Here is a 21672-nt window from a genome sequence, read left to right as displayed (position 1 = left end):
TTAATGTTCAATTAGTTTTATGACTTTGATTTTTAAAGTTAATATTTTAGCAAATCAAATGAATGTCTTAGATTCTTCCATCATTAAATAGCAAAATACTGTTGTGAAAATTTTTTATAATGGGCTGGGGACTTAGCTCAGTGATATAACACTTGTCTATCATGCACAAGGCCTTGAGTTCAATTCCCAACCCAGTACACACACAAACACACACACACACACACACACACACACACACACACACACACACACATACAAAAAGAGCACAAAATATCTTAGAATATATAAAAAGTGTAGTTTGAAACTAATAAAAAGTTAATCAAGCCGGGCACAGCGGCACACGCCTGTAATCCTAGCAACTTGGGAGACTGAGGCAAGAGGATTGAGAGTTCAAATCCAGCCTCAGCAACTCAGCAAGACCCTGTCTCTAATAAAATATAAAAAAGGGCTGAGGATATGCTTGGTGGGTAAGGATCCCATGAGTACAATCCTTGGTACCAAAAAAAAAAAAAAGAAAAGCTAATCAAATTGATTTTGAAAAATATATGGAGTCTTACTACAAAAATATTAAGCAAATGTAAAATTTAAAATTTTACAGGGTTTCATGACAGTATTCATAATGTGTATTCCAAAAGTTTCCAAATAAGTTTGTCACTTTGGGAACTACTTATTAAAAAAAAAATAGAGAATATAATTTTTAAGTTAAATATACACTCACAATGAAATGTCACTTTATATCAACCCAGATGGGTAAAATGTAAAAACCCGACTATATCAAATGTTTATATAAAACCAAACAATATATCACTTAAGGACTGAACTTATATGAAAAAAAACTATAAGGAAATCAAAAAATTATAATTCAGGAACATTCTTTGAGGGAAATAGGGATAGGACAATGTTAAAGAAAACCAAGGTTCACGAGGATTCACTGCATTGTTCCTTTTATTTTCTAGATACAAAATATCTTAAATGTTTGTTGTAATTTACTCACTACTAAATGAATACGAAAAATGCCTTTATCACTTGGTTGCCTTAATCTTTTTCTCTGTACATCGAAATAATTCTTGCATTTTTACCTTTATATGCCAAATTACTAAACAGTAAAAAGAAATTCAGAAGTTCTTGACAAAATCTGGCCCTGGTTTTAGAAACTTATGTGTAGTGTATATAGTAGCTGCACTGCTATTGGCTTTTTTCCCCAGGAAACAGTATAATAGTGAGCTTTGAAGTCAAACATTATCTGTATTGAAATCAAGGTTATGTCACCCATTTGCTAAGTGACCCTGGTAGAGTTACTTCCTTCCTCTGTGCCAACTATCTCATCTAAAACAAAATAATAAATAACAATGATGATGATCATAGAAGCTACCATTTGTGGAGCTTTAATAAATGCCAGGCACTATACCAAGTATTTAACTTACATTAACCTGAAGAAAATCTTCACAAAAACCCCATGAGGTGGATACTCCTCCATCTACCCCAATCTGTTTCATTGAAAATGGAACTAATGCATGCAAAACTTAGTAAACATTCAAAAAGTAATAGGCACATCTTTTTCACTTGTGAAAATCTGAAAAATGCAGAAAAGTAAAACTGTTCGTGGAAAGAAGGTTAATAAATAACTACCTCTTCTAGTGCAAAACTTTTGGCATATTTGTTTGGTTGTTAAAACAAAGTCATCTAGCTCCTTTTTAAAAAACGGAATATTGAAATCTAATTGGGTATATTTATGGGGTTAAAAAGTGATGCTATACATGCACAAAGTAGAATGATTAAATCAAGCTTATTAACAAATCTGTCACCTCACCTACTTAATACTCCTCCTGTCTAACTGAAACACTGTATTCTCTGACCAAAATCTCCCCCATTTTCTCCAACCCACAAGTCAGTCTGTGGTAACCATTCTGTTCTCTATTCCTGTAAGACTACTGTAGATAAGTTATGTCTCTCTGTGGCTGGTTTATTTCATTTACCATCTTTCTACTTAAAATCCCATAGAAACAATAGAAGATCACTTGGAAATGGTAAGGAATGCAGAATCTCAGGCCCTGCCCAAGACTTACTGAGTTGCAGTCCGCCAAATTCCACAAGTGATTCATATGCACAAAGTTTGAGAAGAACATGTAATTCTTCATCCTTATCAAAAGAATTTTCCCAGATTAGGAAAAAGTTCTCATATATACCATAATTCTAAATAGCTTAGTAAATCTTGGTTGCCCAGATACTGGGTATTTAGATACTTTTGTCTTTATGACGACAGGTTTGAAAGTCTTGTCAAAACTCATGCTAAAACTGGAATCCTCATGTGAGGCAGAAAGAGTGAATTATGGTATCTGGAGGGAGGAACCTTGGGAAGTAATTAAGGTTAAATGAGGTCATAAAGGTGGAGCCCTAATCCAATGAGATTGTGGCTTTATAAGAAAAGGAGAAGAGATTTTAGTCAAGTCCCAGTTCCTTTCACCATGTGATGTTTGCCATTGCCTCTGGGGCTCTGTGGACTGCCATCAAGAAGGACCTTACTATCTTGAACTTCCCAGTCTTCAACACTGTGAACTATATGCTCTTTTCCACATAAATTACTCAGCCCGAATTACTCAGTTAAATTCAGAAAATAGATAGACAATCTTTTAGAAAAATCAGCATAAATTACTAAAAGTAGAATTAACAGGTCTGAAATAATAAATATTTTTTAAGACTATACAAAATGATTTTCAGAAAGATTGTATCAATTTACATTCTTATGTATTTGACTTCAATAGGCAAACAGCAGAGCTGCAACAGTTTAAAATTCACTGTCTGGGTGGGAAGAAGGGAAGGAGGAAGTGTTGGGGAGTGATACTAGACAAATTATATTGTTATATTGTGCGCATGTGTGAATGTTTTAAAAAAAACGATCTTTATATATAATTATAATGCATCAATAAAAAATGTGGAAAGAAATAAATTTAAAACTTAGTGATAGCCCCCCCCCAATAAAATTTACTGTCAACCAGGTTAAAATGTCTTCAGAACACCCTTTCAATAATTCCTCACTTCAATCCCCAGCACCACCAAACCAAACAAAACAAAACATGAAAACTATATTGGGCTGAGGTTGTAGCTCAGTGGGAGACTGCTTGCCTAGCATGTGTGAGGCACTGGGTTTGATCCTTATCACCATATAAAAAAATAAAACAAAGGCATGCTGTCCATCTACAACTACAAAAAAAAAAAAAAAATTAAATACTTATATCTAAAAAGAATTCCTTGCCAACAAGATGCTCCCAACCTTCCTCTTGCCATTCTCAAAATACAACTAGGGCTAGGGATACAGTTCAGTGGCAGAGTGCTTTCCTAGCATGCATGAGGCAGGCCCCAGATTCAATCCCTACTATCTAAACAACTCCTAACCAAAATGATTTTAGCCCAGGCCTACGAAAACTTGGATTCCTTTCTATATGCAAATATTGATGAATATACACCATAAATATGCCCATCACAGTCAAAGGTGTCATCATCTCCAAATCTTAGTCACAGCATCAACAAGCTCAAACTTTCTGATTCTACTTCACAAAGTTATCTGCAATTACTCTACCTCTAATGCTCTATCACAGGCCCCATTGTGTCTCCCAAAGATTACTGAGAATCCTGCTACCTAAGAATACTGTCCCCAACTGCACACTGCACCAACATAAGTCCTCTTTGACCCTCTCTCACCACTTCTAATCTAATAAATTCTTCTAAAATACAAGTCTCATTTTGTCACTACTGAATTTCTAGATTTCAGCATATGTAAAAAGTAGTCAATAAATGTTCAGTTACCCTCCCAAGACATTTTTTGTTCTCCTTGGAAACTTATTACTATGGTTGCAGATGAGGTGAGTTATGCTGTCAATTTTCTTCATATAGAAATGAAGAAAATACAGAGCAGGATGAGATGCAGGATAATCTTTAACCCCTGGTTACTTGTTACAGTCTAGACATGAGGTGTTCCCCCAAAAGCTCCTGTGTTAATGCAGGTGAAATGATCAGATTATGTCAGCTATAACCTAATTATTATTTGTCCATCAGATGAGGCATTTATCCCTCTGATGGACAAATAATTTAAAAGGATCAACTAGGTGGTAACCATAGCAAATGGGTTGTAGCCAGAAGAAGTATGTATCTGAGGGTGTGCCTTTGGGTTTACATTTTTGTACCCTTGGTTCCTCCTCCTCCTCCTCCTCTCTCTCTCTGCTTCCTAGCCACCATGAGCAGGTTTTTACCTCTATACCCTTCTGCCAGGATGCTTTAATGTCACCTGGGGCCAGAGTGATGAAACCCACCAACCATGGGCTAAACCTCTGAAACCCGAGCCAAAATAAACTTTTCCTCCTTTAAGTTGTTCTTGTTAAGTAATTTGGTTACACTGAAAAAAAAGCTTACTAACACACTAATGATGTGCAAACCTGCCCAAAAATACACTCAAGGACACTCTTAAAATTGGTGGTGTCTGGATTCAGAAACAGTTCAGTGAAAGAGCATATGTTCAGCATACGCAAGGTCCTTGGTGGCATCTTACAGGAACATAAGAACATAGTATCCTTATTACACTATTATAATTGAAGCTAACTTCATTATACTGGAAATACTTATGTTATGGCCCACTGGCAACTTGGTTGCCTCTGACTGGAACACAGCCAAACCCATTTATTTATGTTCCTTCCATGCAAGGGCAGAATCCCCAGTAGTTGTACAGAGGATTTTTTTTTTTTTTTAGTTGTAGATGGATAATATTTATTTATTTTTAAGTGGTGCTAAGGATTGAACCCAGTGCCGTAAACGTGCTAGGCAAGTGCTCTACCACTGAGCCACAACCCCAGCCCCTGCCCCTGCCTGGCCTTTTGAAGAAACTGTTTACCCTGCTTTAAAGGAACAGTTAGTTACAAACAACAGACTCCTTGGTTCTAAACCAAGCATCAGAAGTCCACATCCATGAATCAAAAGATTATTGCTGCCCTTTGATCTTTATTCTAAATCGTTTACACATTCACTAGAAGAAATTTTGCAATAAAACCAAACACTTCAAAATGTGAAATTGCTATGGGTCTAAAACAGGACTAGGAATCAGAATTTAACTCAATGATAAAAAGATTTCCATACACAATCCAATACAGCCGACACCAGCCATGTATAGCTACTAAGCATTTGAAATAAGGCCATAAGACAGGGCAATTAAGTTGTGAATTTCATTAAATTTTAATTAATTTAAGCTTAAATTTAGTCAGATATAATTAGTGACTGCAGTATTAGACAGTGAAAGTCTACAATACCATTAAAAAATCCAGAGTGTTTTCTGCTACACAATGCTTTCCATATTCCTCACTTCTAAATGATATTTTTAAAAGCATATTTTTGATGCCATACTATTTTTCAATCCAGGGACTTGAAGTGTTTCATGCAGAGAGTGCATGCAAATAAAGGGGGTTTTTTGATAAATGAAATTGTCCTCAATCCCGTATTAATCTGGTAAAGAAGAAAGGTGAGTGCTGGGAACAGAATCACAACTACTAGTACATGCACACAGAACCATTTTCTATATATTGCCACACTTAAGACTAGTTCCAAGTGAAAATCCTTCACCCCAAAGGCCCAACCAATACATAATAATAAATATCAGTCCTAAAATGGTTTTAACATAATAAAACAGGGTGTAATTACTCAACATTTAACCAATTAAGTCTTCTATATTTCAAGATGTTTCTCAATATTCTTTATTTATTTATCTGGTGGTTGAACCCAGAGGCACTCTATACCACTGAGTGATACTCCTAGCCCTTTTCTTTAAAAAATTTATTTTGAGACAGGTCTTGTTGTCAGGTGAGCCTCAAACTTATCGTCCTCTTGCCTCAGCCTCTCCAGTCACTGGAATATAAGCTTGAGACACATTGCCCAGCTTATAGATATTTCAATAGTAAAATGAATCAGATTTTTCTGCACCCATCACTCAGCTACCTAATGTCAGCTGCTTCCTCTCATGGTATAGAAATTCTAGGCACAATCTTGTAACAGATCCCCTCTCTGGTGTTCAGGCTTATTCCCTTGATTGCTACTCAATCTGGAGAAATGCTCAAATTTTCTTTTGGGTTCTCCAAGCAATACAGCCCTAAACCCTAGATTTAATCAGTCTTTTTTTTTTTTTTTTAGTTGTCAATGGACCTTTATTTTATTTATTTATTTGCACTATTGAGAATCAAACCCAGTGCCTCCTCACACATGCTAAGCAAGCACTCCACCATTAAGCTACAACCCCAGCCCCAGTATATTATTTTGTCAAGACCTTTGAGCTTTTTGTCAAAAGGGATGAATGTAGCTCAGTGGCAGAGTATGTATTTAGCAAACTCAAGGCACTGGGTTCAATCCCCAAAAAACCTGTTGTTAAATGTATTAGATCTTAAATAACTTTTAATAAAAGCAAGCATCTGAATTCAGAATAGTAACAAACTAGTGTAACCATAAGCCAAAAATTAACAAGACTATTTCAGAATGATTAACGTATTTCTTTGCTACTATATTTTATTTGTTAAAAATAGAACCTTAAAACACTATTTGCCAAGCACAAAAATAAATAAGGCTCAGTCCCTGCCCTTGAGGAGGTCACCAGTTGAACTGTAATGCTAATGGGATGAATATTAAAAAAAAAAAAAAAAAAAGTTTGTACTGCACAGCAAGATCCCATCTGAGTTTACTTCCTAAGAAGTCTTATCTCTCTGGCTCCAATTGAAGCCAGATAGGTGGAGTCTCATATCACTTATGAATAAATGTGTTATCTTTACCTGAAAATCCAGTTGGTCCAAGTCCCTCTCAGATCTTGGAATTATAATTTTGTGATTAAGCTATATTTTAACATCTATCTAGAAGAAAGGTTAAAGTTAGGAAGTTGTATTATGAACGAGGAACATATAGGTCCTACCACCATGCCTAGCCCACGAAGAGAATTTGATACAAATTTTCGGAATAAAAGAACATAATGCTGGCTCTTTCAGCGCTTTTTCTCATCTCCCTTACTAAATTAGCAAATTGTGGATATAAGGAATACCTCTGCCGACCAGTTAAGAGTCATTGAGCGGCATCATTGGATCGCTCACCACAAAAGTGCATTTAGGTTAACAAGGAGGAGGGTGAGGGTGAGCTGGAAACCTGTTCTTACGATAATTGGCTACAGTTTGGGAAAACAAGTCTACGGTATCCTGTATCCCACGTGTAGGTGAACTTGCGCGCTCCATACGTTCAGTTTGGAAGATATCGAAAACAAATACCATATCATGCTTTGCACTGGGCAATTTTTCCACTATCCTCTTCTATCTGAAACTATGGCCACAGCACATCTAAGGTCACCCCCAACGCCGAACCTTTAATGGGAAAATGAAGGCAGAAGAGCTAATCTGATCTTGAGGTCAGGAGACACGAGGCTGAGCAGAGGACGGCGCGGCACCACACGCGGGTATGCAGGGCTGGGAGGGGCTAGGGTGGTGTGAGAGGACTCCGGCGCTGGGGTCAGCTCCGGCAGCCGGGTCGAAGGACCCGACGCGCTGGGCCGGGGTCCGCCACGGGCTCCTTACCCGTAGTAGCGGAAGGCATTAATGATCTTCCAGAAGTGCTCGCGCTCAAGCCTCTCCTCCTCCTCCTCCGTGCTGCGCGCGGCTGCCGCCACCGAAACCGCCGCGGCCGAGCCCAAACGCCCGGCGGAGAACTGCACTTCCACCTCCTCGCTCCCGCCGCCGCCGCCGCCGCCGCCGCCGCCGCCACCTCCCCCGCAGCCCTCGGGCAGCTGAGAGGCCGGCGGTGGAGGGCGCCGCCGTCGCTGCATAGCTGCCACGGCCCTCGGCCTGGCTCGCTTGCGTCTCGCTGCGACTGAAAGCGTGGTGGCGGCTGCCCGGCCTTCCTCTAGACGGCGCCCGCCGAGGACATGCCCCCAGCTCGTGGCGCGCCCCGCCCCCGCCGCCCTCAGGCCTCCATCCGCGCTGGGCTCCGCCAGGTCTTCAGGAGTCCTGGAACATGCGCGCAGGCGCATACGAGGGTACGACGGTGGACTGTGGCCGCCTGCGTTCATTTGCTGCCGGGCTTCGGCGACGACGCGCTGACGTCAGGACGACGTTTCCAGGGGGCGGGACTATAAGCCAGGTGGAGGAGTTGGGGTGGGACTTGAACAGCTGGCACCTGTGAGCGTCGGCGTGGGTGGACCTTAATTAAGAGCCTGCCAGGGCTGGATTCTGGAACAGGCAAGTTAACTCAGGCTGAGGTACTAGCAAGTAAAGGAAGAGGAAAGAGAACAAGTTAGATTTTGAATTTATTTGGAATTTCTAATTCAAAAAGTCTAAAAGAAAGGTTTTGAATTCATCTAAGTTTAAGTTTTAATGAACTTCCTAAATGAATTTCTATTAATTACATAAGCATAATCATCTTTCCAATGGTGAATGAGCTGCAGGTCCTGGGACCAGGCCGAGTTTGGGTGCATCAGCCGGCACTTGTACTTCCAGTTACTGGAGGATCCCAAGTTGAAGGTCAATCAGAGAAAAATAGCGAAATCTTGTCTCAAAAAACAAATAAAGCAAAACATACATAAAGTCCTAATTTTGTCCTAGCTGGTGATGCTGAAACCTAATTCTGTTCAAAGCCAGTGCCTGGGAAGACCATCACACCCAAAAACATCTAAAAGTGGCTCCTAGCAATAGTAGATCTGACCTAACCTCTTTTGAGTTCTTTTTTCTTTTCTTTAGTTTTGTGAGGATGGCCTTAGGCCTAAGCCTAAGCAACCCCATTTTAAAAAACTCCAATTTGAAACCTGCAGTCTCACCAGGCAGACCCACAGAGCCCTCTAGTTTGGCCTCAAACATGTTACTTCCTTCATCCTGATAAACAGAGTGAAGCCTCTGATAACAGGGAAAAGAGAGAAGATCAGGGTGGAGACCAACAGACCAGATGTTTCTGATCCCAAGGTAAATGATGTCATGGAGAAATCTGGTGGTAGCTGATAATGATTGAAAGGGGGGCTCAAAAGCCCCCCAAATTTAGTATAAATAATAGAGCTAATGAACAGGGATTCAGCCAGCCAAGACAAGGATGCACTTGCGCATCAGGAGAGCCTGATGAGGACCTGGACTAACATGCCAATACTTGTCATCATTTCCTGATCCTCTGTGTGATCTTCACAGCTCTAAAACTCTGCTGCCTCATCTGGACCTTTTCCCTCCAACCCTGACCTCAACCGGTCTTTGTCCCCTCCACACCAGGAAAAGCCTGCCTTGGTTCCTGACCTGGTCACCTTGGTCTGAGTGAGTGTGCATCTGCTGGACATAAAGCCTAAGGCTTGAGGCTTTTGTATTTAGCATGCAGAGGAATGTCTGTCACTAGCACTGTTTGCAGTGCTTAAAATTAATCTATAATTGTTTGCTGTGAATTGATTATGTCTATTGCAGTGCCAGCATTAACGATTGTCATTTCTTAAGAACCTATAGAGTGAAATTGTATTGAGTAATTTGAGTGAATAAAGCATTGAAAGGGGCAAAAGCACAGGGACATTATTTCTCCCCTCAATTACATATGTCTCAATTTTGCCCCTTGCAACAATTTTTATTTATGTATGTATGCTTAATTTCTTCTATGGCTCAATGCTAAAATGAATGTCCTACTTGATTTGATGTTATTTTTAGGAAATAACTATTCCTTTAAATTTAAGGCACCACCTAGAAAATCACTCCTACAAAATAATAATAAAAAGATTGTTTTATTCAGAAGAGTTAAATATGTCCATATATTCTAAAGTCTGTTAAAAAGGTATAATTATATTGAAAGTAAATGGCTTCATATTTTCATGATCAAAATTAATATTGGATGTAAAGACAATGACAAAAAATTTTTTTGAAAAGTGGTAATCTTAAGTTTTATGTAAGACTTTTCTAAAATGTCAGGCTATTTCCAGACCAGTAGTGTAGACATATAATTCTAGTAATTTAGGAGGCAATGACAAAAAGATTACAATTTCAAGGCCCTCCTGGGTAACTTAACCAGACCCTGTCTCAAAATAAGAAAATAAAAACTGAACAAGGTGATACACACCTATAATTCTAGTGGATGGGGATACTGAGGAAAAGAGAATGGCAAGTTCAAGGCCTCAAAGAAAAGATTACCAACTCCAATTTTAAATCAAACTAAAGCAAGCTTGTATTTGTGTACACAAAAGGTGGCCAGCAACTGTCTCACCCGAAATCCCAGGCCAGAGAACAGCAGACCGAGCCCTCTAGGAAGAAGGTTTTATAGCACAAAAAGCTGCATAAAGGGAGTGTCTTGAGAATTTAAAGATAACAGGATTTTGAGAAGGATAATACAAAGGCAGATAGTATGTCAATGATCTACATGGCATGATATTTCAAGATAGGGAGTAAATTTAGATTCCAACATCAGAATTTATGAGGAACCACTAAGGTTTTAGAGGGTTGTTATCTGGTCAGGGAAAGCCAGGCATGGGTGAGTTCAAGGCAGGGGCAGGAATTCTAAATAAGTTTAGAAATCACAGTAATTTACAGTAAAACAGAAATTAACTTTTCATGACTTTGTGATGAGATGGCTCCCAGTCTTAAGATGGAATTAGGCTGGGTTTATCACTCAGCAATTTAGTGAAACTCTCAGCAGCTGAGACCCTGTCTCATATTTAAAAAAAAAAAAAAGGACTGGGGATGGGATGTGGCTCTGTTAAATGCTACTCAGTTAAATCCCCAGTATAAATAAATAAATAAATAAATAAATAAATAAAATTTCAATCTGTTTCTTAACAGTAATGCAGTAATAACTAATTCAAAGTTCAAAAGGAAATACCCTTATGTTCTCTCTCCAGATATGATCTACCAGTTCCTTGCCTGGTTTTCCAGAGATTGTCTAATGCCTATTTTTCTTAGAGACTGATATTTGGAAGTTATGTATAAGTTCTTACAATATTGACCATTGCTGATGTTGTTTTTGTATACAAACGTGAATTATACGTCATAATTTGTGACATGTATTAACATAAATCAGAATGACCTTTTGATATAATCCACAGTGCCATTGATAATCATTTCCATGTGTTTTTTTTCAATATACTGGGAAATATAAACGTTTTCAAATTAATTTCATATGTAAAGGCTTACTTGATTGTGTCATAACTTGGAAACTCTTAGGGTCTTCTTGTTATTAAGGTGCTTGACTTTAAACAATTTTGATTTTACAGTTAGAGAAACAAATATTAAGTGATTGTTATTAGATCATTTACAAAGTTATTAGCACCACACCTATCCACCCATGTCTCATGCCTGTATTTAATAGTATTTGGTGATGACTCAATTGAATTTTTAAAATATTATGCTATCTCACATTTTTTTATTATTTTACATTTTCAAATTGTTTTTTCCTATTTTATCACATTTGTTCAATACCTCAATTCTATGAAGGAAGTGTCGCTGTCTTTCTTTAAGAAATGAAGAAACAGACTCAGATAAATTAATTTTCCTGCTTAGGGACACACAAATAGCAAAGCCAAAGTTAATTAATTAATTTCTTCCTATGTTGACTGCCTATGTTTCTCATATTATTCTTAAACTGAGCTGAAGGCAACTTCAAGCTAATAGAAGTATGGCCTTCTCATTTTCATTTTGCCACTTCTTAATTCAAGTCCTGTTTGAAAAGTTACATGAAACTTCAATTGTATTTTTTCTAAAATGGACACAATATTACCTTTCTTACAGGGTCAAGGGAGAAATCTGAAAAGGATTACCCTTATATTCTCTCTCTAGATATGATCTACCAGTTCCTTGCCTGGTTTTCCAGAAATGGATGCCATAAAGAGAAATAGATACCATAAAGAGAAATGCCTGACATGTTGACTCAATAAATGAAGTTTTCTTCTCTTCTTTCAGAAGCCTTTTCGAATACATTTTAGCCTTGCTTGTTTCAAAACACTTTTCTTAGGACTTCTTCATCTAACTCCTTTGCAGTGAATTTGCATAGGGGTATGGACACTTTCCCAATCATGGCAACACACTTGGACTGAAAGCTTTGGAATGTTTTCAGCAGGACGAGATCAGTTAATCTCCAGAAATGACCCCAAAGCACCATCATGCTTTCTTTACTTTTTCTGCAGAACTGTTGAACAGTTAGAGCTCATACATTTTATATATCGCTGATGGGAATATGAAGTGATGGCAGATGTGCTGGAAAATAATGCAAAGCAGGAATTCTATGCATTGGCTACCAATTTGTCTTGAGTCTGGTGAGACAGAACACTTAAATGTACAACAAGTTAATGAGGCTGATTTATTATTTACAGATAGCCATCAAGGGACAACAGAAGCCTAGCATTCATTGTGATCTGGTCTCCCAAGGGTCAAGAAAACTGCCCAGGTAGGATGGAGTCTCATTTGTACATATGTCCCCTACATCACAGCTGAGGGACCCTGAAAATCAGTCCACCCAGGGGCCACATGACACATCATGCTAAAATGTTGAAGGGCATCCTGTTTCTGGAACAGAGCCCAGGCTGTTACATTCAGTCTCTTCAGGGCTGTTGCATTCCCTGCAGATTCTACAGTTATTCTTGAGAACCACAAGTGAGAAAGGGGAGAGAACTAGATTGGTCTAGGTCCTTCCTGAGAGATGTCCTGCAAAGACTATCATAGTTTCTTAGAAAACTGAATGATAGACCAGGTGCAGTGGTGCAAAACTGTAATCCCAGTGACTCAGAAGGCTGAAGCCGGAGGATCACAAGTTCAAGGCCAGTTTGGGCAACCTAGTGAGATCCTCAACAACTTAGTAAGACCCTGCATCAAAATTTAAAAATAAGGACTAAGAATGTAGCTTAGTTGTTAAGCACTCCTGGGTTCAATCTCCAGAACAAACAAGTGAATGAACAAACAAAATACAACAATCAAATACAAACTTACCATACAACCTAGCAATTGTACTCTTAGACATTCAGTCCCTTGGGCATATAATGGATTCTTATTTAACTGCTTTGAGGATGATAATCAAGTCTTTTTATGCCTCCCTCAACTTATTTATAAGTAAGTACTTAATACACCTTCAAGTTTCTTAATTTCAATTTTCTTCTTATTAGTGAGTTTGATAAAAGGTCTTTGTTACTAAGACCTCGGTCATGATTTTTAGTTGCAGACAACAGAATCTTCTCTAGCTAGTTTAAGCAAAAACTGATCAATATTAGGAAATTAAGACTAAAGAATTTCTGGAAGACCCAGGAATCAAGCTCAAGTGTCATTCAGGAACAACACAGCTATACCTGTTGGGTTTTTTTGAGGGGGTGGGGGTTACCAGGGATTGAACTCAGGGATACTCAACCACTGAGCCACATTCCCAGCCCTATTTTATATTTTATTGGACACAGGGTCTCACTGAGTTGCTTAGCACCTCCCCGTTGCTAAGGCTGGCTTTGAACTCACAATCCTTTTGTCTCAGACCCCTGAGCCACTGTATACCTGTTGTTTCTAAGGAAACTTTTTCGTAGCCACCAATGCACGCACTGCCCACTATGCATTAATTACAGTGTTAAGAAACAAGATAGTAAAACCTGTCGTGTAATTACCATGGAAGAACCAAATGCTTCCGCATAAGATCCAGTTTCCCTATACATTACTGCCACCTCATTGTCCTCACTTCTTCCAAGTTAGAAACTTAAAGGGAAGTTTATAGATGGAGTTTTTATCTTTCTAATTTCTAAGATAGTAGAAATCAAGCTAGAAAGTTGAAGGAAGTATGTTCAATGAGTAAATCCACAGTAATTGCCAGATTATGTCATTGATTAGTGTGTCACTAACTAACACTGTCTTCTGGTTTGGTTGGACATGTCCAGTAAAGAAGTGGAAATGCAGTATAGGAGCAAAAAAAAAACAGATTTGACTTAAGATGTTGTCTTTGGCACACCAAGGTATATGACCTTGAGCAGGTTATTTAACTTATTGGACTCACTGTCTTCATCTATGAAAAGAAACAATGAGATTGAGGCCCTGGGTTCAATCCTCAGAGCCACATAAAAATAAATAAATAAAATATTGTGTCCAGTTACAACTAAAAAATAAATATTAAAAAAAAAAAAGATCCTTTTGGCTCTGATAGTCTGACTCGAAGACAATTTTACAGATAATATCCTTTGTTTTCAGCAGTCTTTTTCTTCAGAACATGCCCTGATAACAATATTTATATCTGCAGTTTTCTGTATTTAGTTGCTTCTCTTTTGCTCTGAATTTATCTATTATTTCCTAAATTGCCTTGGTATCCAGTATAGATTTGCTGCAGCCGTTTCCAAAGCTGATCTTTCCAACAGGTGTACAAGTGATGAACATGATGAACAGGAAAGAAAGAAACTCTGCTCTAGTTTCTGAACAGGAAGCCTCAGCTTGTTCTTCCACGTTAGGTTAAGCAATTCACAGAAACACCCTTTAGTCTTTCCCGTCATACCAACACAGTTACTGCCTCATTCTTCTCAAAGGTGTTTCATAATCAGTAAATGTTTGTAAATAAAAGCTTTGAAGTCTGTAGGTCAACTCATCTATTAATCCTAAGTATATTTTTATTAGCCTCACATTCCCCAGGTAGATACCTCGTTGAAATTTTGTAAGTATATATTTTGTTGATTACCTTTGTTGATTACCTTTTAACAGACTGCTTTGTCTGCTTCAACTCTAAGTTCTTGGAGGGTGGGAAGACCACCTACTTAGTTCATGCCCATATCTCTTGCATCTTGTGCAGTGTCTGACATGTGAAGATTTTCTATAATTTCTATGGAATGAATAAATGAATTATAAGTACCAGGTATGGCACTGAGCACTGTGGTATATCATTGCATATAACTTAATATTCACAATAGTATCATCTTTTTTTTTTTTTTTTTGTACCAGGGATTACATGGAGGCACTTAACCACTGAGTCATATCCTTGGCCCCTTTGATCTTTTGACACAGGGCCTCACTAATTTGCTTAGGCCCTTGCTAAATTGCTGAGGCTGTCTATGAACTTGTGATCCTCCTACCTCACCTCCTAAGCCTCTGGGATTACAGGCATATGCCACTGAGCCTGAGTCATCATTCTTTAAAAAAAAAAACAAAAAAAAAAAACAGATGAGAACACTGTAATATAGAGACTTTATATGACTATAAAGTCACATAGCTATTGTTATGATTTGGATATGAAATGCCCCTCAAAGGTCCATGTGGTAAAAGCCTGGTCCCCAATGCATCAATGTTTGGAAGTGGAACTTTGGGAAATGATTGGATCACGAAAAGTCTGATTTTATCAGTGGATGAATCCATTGATGGTTTGGATTAATCCACTGGTGGGTTATAATTGAATGGAGGTGGTGGAAACTGTAAAAGGTGTGGCCTAGTTGGAGGAAGTATGTCACTGGAGACAAGCCCTGGAATAGTATATCTTGTCCTTAGCAGCTCGACTCCACCACATGCTCCCTACCATGATGTAAGTTTACAAAATAAATCATAGGTTACTTACTGCTAGATATTTCTTTCCAGGGGCACTAAAGGAGTCACTACAAGGATGTTTTTCCAACTGATAAGCTCTAAATCTTTTTTTTTTTTTTTAAGGATGAAACTATCCAGACTTTTTAATTTTATTTATTTTGAGAGAGTGAGAGGGGAGAGAGAAAGAGAGAAAATTTTTTTTAATATTTATTTTTTAGTTCTTAGCAGACACAACATCTTTGTTGGTATGTGGTGCTGAGGATCGAACCCGGGCTGCACGCATGCCAGGCGAGCACGCTACCACTTGAGCCACATCCCCAGCCCAGCTCTAAATCTTTTTGTTGTTTTGTCTGTTGGTGGACATTCCACACTTCCCCACCTGGAAATCTAGGCTGAAATACCCAGTACTTATGTCCATGCATGCTCAAGAAAATAGCCAAGCAAATGTCCTCAGATAAAACATTTGGGGAAGAGTTGGGTATTTATTACTTCTCAGAAGAGCATCAAAGCCATAATCATGGGAAATATATCAGTTTGATTAAACTTCCTTATACTTAATTTACAGATTATTTTTGTTGTTTGAAATTACGTCTGGGATAAAGATGGGTAAAACAGTATTTTTAGAGCAAGAGCCTATAAAAGCAAAATAAAAACAGGACTGGGGATATAACTTAGTGGTAAATCATCCCTGGGGTCAATCCTCAGTAAGGGAAGGGGGGAAATTCCAAAGGTGAACAATGGATGGGGTGGCATTGAGTAGGGAAGTTTAACACTAGAAAGGCCATTGGTAATAAATTTATCTTCAGTTTTTTTTTTTTTTACTTTCTTGACATTATTTTAATGAGTAGAAATTTGTGATTGACATAAATGAAAATAGTACATTGTTGAAATGTATATACAAAATTTATATATATACACACTCTTTCATATATCCTAAATTTCTATATATTTTATTTTATTTATTTATCTATTTATTTATTTATTTACTTACTTACATGAGCCCCCTTTATTTTCTTTTTGGTACTGGGGATTGAACCCAAAGACACTTTATCTCTGAGCTACATCTCCAGCCCTTTTAGTTTTGAGACAGGGTCTCACTAAGTTGCATAGGGCCCCAGTAAGTTGCTGAGGCTGGCTTTGAACCTGCCATCCTCCTGTGTCAGTCCTCCTAGGCAGGTTTGTCTTCATGTTTAGGAAAGGAAGGAAGGAAAGAAGAAGGAAGAGGGAGAGAGGGAGGAAGGGAGGAAAGGAGGGAAAGGAAAAGGAAAGGAAACAAAGTAGTGAGAACAGAAATCCTCTTTAAGAAATGAATTATCTTACTTGGTATGATGGTACACACGTGTAATCTCTGTGACTAAGCAACTGAGGCAGGAGGATCACAAGTTTGAGGTCAGCCTCAGCAACCCAGTGAGACCCTGTCTCAAAATAAAAAGTTAAAAAAAGAGCTGGGGATGTAGCTCAGTGGTAAAGTGTCCCACAGTTCAATTCCCAGTACCAAAAAAAAGAAAAGAAAGAAATGAATCCTCTCTAATTTAATATATATTCACATACATATTCATACTACAAGTGTTAGTAAATAAATATGCATGTACATAATTAATGTTTGGCCTCAGATTACTTTAATGTATTCTATGCTCTCTGCCAATGAAATCCTAGTGTGTACTTTACTTGCTAATCAATAGGCTTACTTAAAAATTATTTGTCTCTACCGGCGGGATTTGGCGGCGCGATGTCTCACAGGAAGTTCTCCGCTCCCAGACATGGATCCTTAGGCTTCTTGCCTCGAAAGCGTAGCAGCAGGCATCGAGGGAAGGTGAAGAGCTTCCCAAAGGATGACCCTTCAAAGCCTGTCCACCTCACAGCCTTTCTGGGCTACAAGGCTGGCATGACTCACATCGTCCGGGAAGTTGATAGGCCAGGATCCAAGGTGAACAAGAAGGAGGTTGTGGAGGCTGTGACCATAGTGGAGACACCGCCCATGGTGGTTGTAGGCATTGTGGGCTACGTGGAAACCCCTAGAGGCCTCCGAACCTTCAAGACCATCTTTGCTGAGCATATCAGTGATGAGTGCAAAAGGCGCTTCTATAAGAACTGGCATAAATCTAAGAAGAAGGCCTTTACCAAATACTGCAAGAAGTGGCAGGATGACATGGGCAAGAAGCAACTGGAGAAGGACTTCAATAGCATGAAGAAATATTGCCAGGTCATCCGCATTATCGCCCACACTCAGATGCGGCTGCTTCCTCTGCGCCAGAAGAAAGCCCACCTGATGGAGATCCAGGTGAATGGAGGCACTGTGGCTGAGAAACTGGACTGGGCCCGGGAGAGGCTAGAGCAGCAGGTCCCAGTGAACCAGGTGTTTGGACAGGATGAGATGATTGACGTCATAGGAGTGACCAAGGGCAAAGGCTACAAAGGGGTCACCAGTCGCTGGCACACCAAGAAGCTTCCCCGCAAGACCCACCGAGGGCTGCGTAAGGTCGCCTGTATTGGAGCCTGGCATCCTGCCCGTGTGGCATTCTCTGTGGCTCGGGCTGGCCAGAAAGGCTACCATCACCGCACCGAGATCAATAAGAAGATCTACAAGATTGGCCAGGGCTACCTCATCAAGGATGGCAAACTAATCAAGAATAATGCTTCCACTGACTACGACCTGTCTGACAAGAGCATCAACCCTCTGGGTGGTTTTGTCCACTATGGTGAAGTGACCAATGACTTCGTCATGCTGAAAGGCTGTGTGGTAGGGACCAAGAAGCGGGTGCTCACTCTCCGCAAGTCCTTGCTGGTACAGACCAAACGGCGCGCTCTGGAGAAGATTGACCTTAAGTTCATCGACACCACCTCCAAGTTTGGCCATGGCCGCTTCCAGACCATGGAGGAGAAGAAAGCATTCATGGGACCACTTAAGAAAGACCGCATTGCCAAGGAGGAAGGTGCTTGATGTCTGGATCCTGAGCAGCTGGCTGTGGCCAATAAAGCGTTTTAGTGACAAAAAAAAAAAAAAAAAAAAAAAAATTATTTGTGACAGTGGTTCGCCTAGGCCAAAAATTAGGCCTATTACAACCCTTCTTAATTTATCTGCTAGTCTTCACACTTCCCTTCAGTGACATAGGACATGTGAGCGATTTCAGATGATTCTTTTTTTTAATAAATAGTTTATTTCTCCAACATGAAATGATTCTGTTACTCTCCTGATTCAAATCCCTTAATGGTGTCCCACTGCCTGTTAGATAAAGTGTAATTTCTTTGACATAACATTTCCTTCCCACAGGCCATCTTTTTAATCTTCTCCCATGACTCTGTCCTTATCCCCTCACTTCCATCTTGAAGAATCACTCCTTGCTCTACAAACTCAAAAGCTCTCTTTCCTCTCATACTGAGCTTCTCATACTGTTAAAATATCTGGTTCCCCAGTGGAACATGAACTTGTTTAGGTCATGAACTGACCCTGTTCTTAGCACAGTATCTGGCACAGTATTGGCAATTTAGAAACGTAAGAAAGATATATAGAGCTAAGGTTGGCAAACTTCTTCAGAGAACCAGATAATATTTTCAGCTTTGCAAGCTAAAGTCTTTCACAGATATTCCACTCTGCTGTTACAGCATGCAAGCAACCACAGGGAACAGATGAAAGAATGGATGTGACTGTGTTTTAATAAAACTTTATTTTTTAAAAAAACAAGTCACTGGCTGGATTTGGCCACTGAGACAAAATTTGCTGACCCTGGTAGAGATAAATGTTGACAATAAACATGCATCCTGCAAATTATTTTCTTCCTTTTCTCCCACATCCCTGTGAGGCCCTTCTAGGCCTCAGGAACCACTTTGAGATCCTTCTTTTTAAATATATCTTTGAGATGATAGTTCTCCAGTGTCTGGGCCTATTGCCACTTTCCCTGATGCTGTAATAGACAGTGGAAATAAAAAGGTATACATCCAAGGGCCATAAACAAGATATTTCTCATATGCCAGAAACCCTGAGAGGTGAAGCTCAGTGCTAGAGCACTTACCTAACAAGTAGGAGGCCCTGTTCAATCCCCAGCATGGAAAAAAACAAAACAAACAACATACAGAGCTAGCTGTGGTGGCACTTGCCTATAATCCCAACAATTTAGGATGCTGAAGCAGGAGGATCACAAGTTTGAGGCCAACCTCGGCAAGCTATTGAGGCCCTATGCAGCTTTGCAAGACCCTGTCTCAAGATATAAAGAGGGCTGGGGATGTGTATCAGTGTTAAAGCACCTCTGCATTTAATCCCCAGTACCAAAAATATATAGATATAGGTATAAATATAGATATCTTCCAGTGTAGGCTTTATTGAGAGGACAGTTTGACTACCATCTTCCTCTTCTTGTCTTACTGTACAATTAGTTCTGAGCCCAGGAGGGAAAGAAGGGAGTATATTAACTAGAGGTTCTTATTTTTTTTGTTCTGGGATCCCTGTCAATAGGGCTAGCTAGTTCCTAGACATAGTAAAGGACTCCTCTGTGTCTTTCATATGCAAACTGACCAATCCAGAGCCCAAGTCCCCCAATCACCTGCTTTAAGGAACTCATACACCAAGTCAGTATTCCCTTATGCTAATCAACCCAAGGCCAGGAAACAGACAAACTCAGAAATGTCCTGGCACCTCAGAAATTATTAAAGCTAACCAGTCTTAAATCTGCCTGCCCTGGCTTTTCTCTGGGAAAGGACTTTGAGAAGGACTCATACCCGTGCTTCCTACTCCCTCTGCCTCCTGGCTAGTCCAGGTGCTTCTTTTTGAGGCTCTGCATGGTGTGGCATGCCCCTCGTCTTAAGAAATGTGAGTCACAAACCATGGTAGTCATCTTCTGATCTGTTAGCCTCACCATACTTGAATGAAAATAAATTCCACACTTTAAGACAGGAAGTTGTCATTGGTCACCTCCAATCATTTCCCCCTTCTTTCCTGAAATATTTGCTTCAAAATCAGGAATATGGAGGCTGGGGAAGTAGCTCAGTGTTAGAGTGCTTGCCCAGCATGCTGCAGGCCCTGAGTTTAGTACTCAAAGTATGTGTGTGGTGGGGGGGAAAGGGGGATGGCTCTGGATGTGGTGGTTCATACCCAAAATCCCAGCAACTCTTGAGGCTGAAGCAGGAGGATCACAAATGTGAGGCTAGCCTTGGTAACTTAATGAAACCCTCTCTAAAAGAAAAAAAAAAAAAAAGTTGAGGTAGAGTACCCTTGGTTTCAATTTCCAGTACTGGGGGGTGGGGAGTGGATATCAGGAAGATGGGAAAGAATTACCTAAATAGCTGAGCCCTGATGAGCAACAATTTGCTTTGCACAGCTTTTGCTTATTTTTGAGATTGTTTTGCAGTAGCAGCGGTTTTTGTTCTTGTTGTTGTTGTTGTTGGTAGTGGTGGTGGTGGTGGTGTACTTGGGATTGAACGCAGAGCTACACCCCCAGTCCTTTCATCTTATTTTGAGACAGGGTCTCTCTCAGTTTCCCAGCCTGGACATGAATTTGTGATCCTCTTGCCTTAGCCTCCCAAATAGCTGGGATTATAGGTGTGCACCATATCACCTGGCTAGTTTTGAGATTCTAACCACTGATTTTCCAAAGAAAAGTAACTTATCTGAAAATTTTCAGTTGATCTTTATCTTATGGAGGAAAAGATTCAAGAGAAACTCAATTCATGATGCAAGCTCCCAAGAAGCATGTGGTACACTAGGAAAGCAAAACTAGAAATTCTTACACAGTTGAGATGATGTAATGTTAAACAGTATGGCTTATGCAAAGTGTACTGGGAATTAAAGGAAGGGAAGAACAGTTTGAAAGTGCCATGAGGGCTAGATCTCAGAAAATGAATTTACCTTTGTAGAGGCAGAGGTGAAAGTACACTTTGTAAATCAGTTCTAATTGTTTGAGACAAAAGGAAAAGAATTCATGTTTTTTTTATTATCAGAAAGACCTGACATAGGTAGATCCAGAGGCTCAATTTATATCAGGCATCTGTCACTTTCTATCTCTTGAATTTACCAGTAATTTTTTTAGGGTGTGGGGTACTGCGAATTGAACCTAGGGGTGCTTTACCACTGAGTTACACCCCCAAACCTTTTACTTTTTTTTTTTTTTTTGAGACAGTATTTCACTAAATTGCTGAGGCTTTCACAAAGTTGCTCAGGATGGCAGGAATTTGCCACCCTCCTGCCTTAGCCTCCCAAATC

General features: G+C 39.5%; 2 protein-coding genes across 8 annotated transcripts in view; one reads left to right on the top strand and one right to left on the bottom strand.

Moving 5' to 3' along the window:
* Nucleotides 1-8069, bottom strand: part of Carnmt1 (carnosine N-methyltransferase 1) — a 47550-nt gene extending 39481 nt beyond the window's left edge. For 3 of the 7 annotated variants that reach the window (XM_040285659.2, XM_078047484.1, XM_078047485.1), the window contains exon 1: nt 7584-8068. In XM_040285659.2, the coding sequence (XP_040141593.2) occupies nt 7584-8035 (452 nt within the window). In that variant the 5' untranslated portion in view covers nt 8036-8068. Of the gene's footprint in view, nt 1-7583 lie in introns of all 7 variants that reach the window. The other 4 variants (XM_040285661.2, XM_040285660.2, XM_021725629.3 and 1 more) reach the window with 3 other exon arrangements.
* Nucleotides 8070-17172: 9103 nt separating this feature from the next.
* Nucleotides 17173-18654, top strand: LOC101973059 (large ribosomal subunit protein uL3). Its single transcript, XM_078047486.1, has one exon. It carries the CDS (start codon nt 17209-17211, stop codon nt 18418-18420), a length of 1212 nt encoding a protein of 403 aa, XP_077903612.1. The 5' UTR covers nt 17173-17208; the 3' UTR covers nt 18421-18654.
* The last annotated feature ends 3018 nt before the right edge of the window (nt 18655-21672 follow it).

Source organism: Ictidomys tridecemlineatus, chromosome 4 (genome assembly GCF_052094955.1).
Source record: "Ictidomys tridecemlineatus isolate mIctTri1 chromosome 4, mIctTri1.hap1, whole genome shotgun sequence".
NCBI classification, from domain to species: domain Eukaryota; kingdom Metazoa; phylum Chordata; class Mammalia; order Rodentia; family Sciuridae; genus Ictidomys; species Ictidomys tridecemlineatus.
This window is presented reverse-complemented; position numbering and strand designations above follow the sequence as displayed.

What these genes read in the sequence shown, in the direction of transcription:
- LOC101973059 (XM_078047486.1), top strand. Translation starts at nt 17,209, where the DNA reads ATGTCTCACAGGAAGTTCTCCGCTCCCAGACATGGATCCTTAGGCTTC.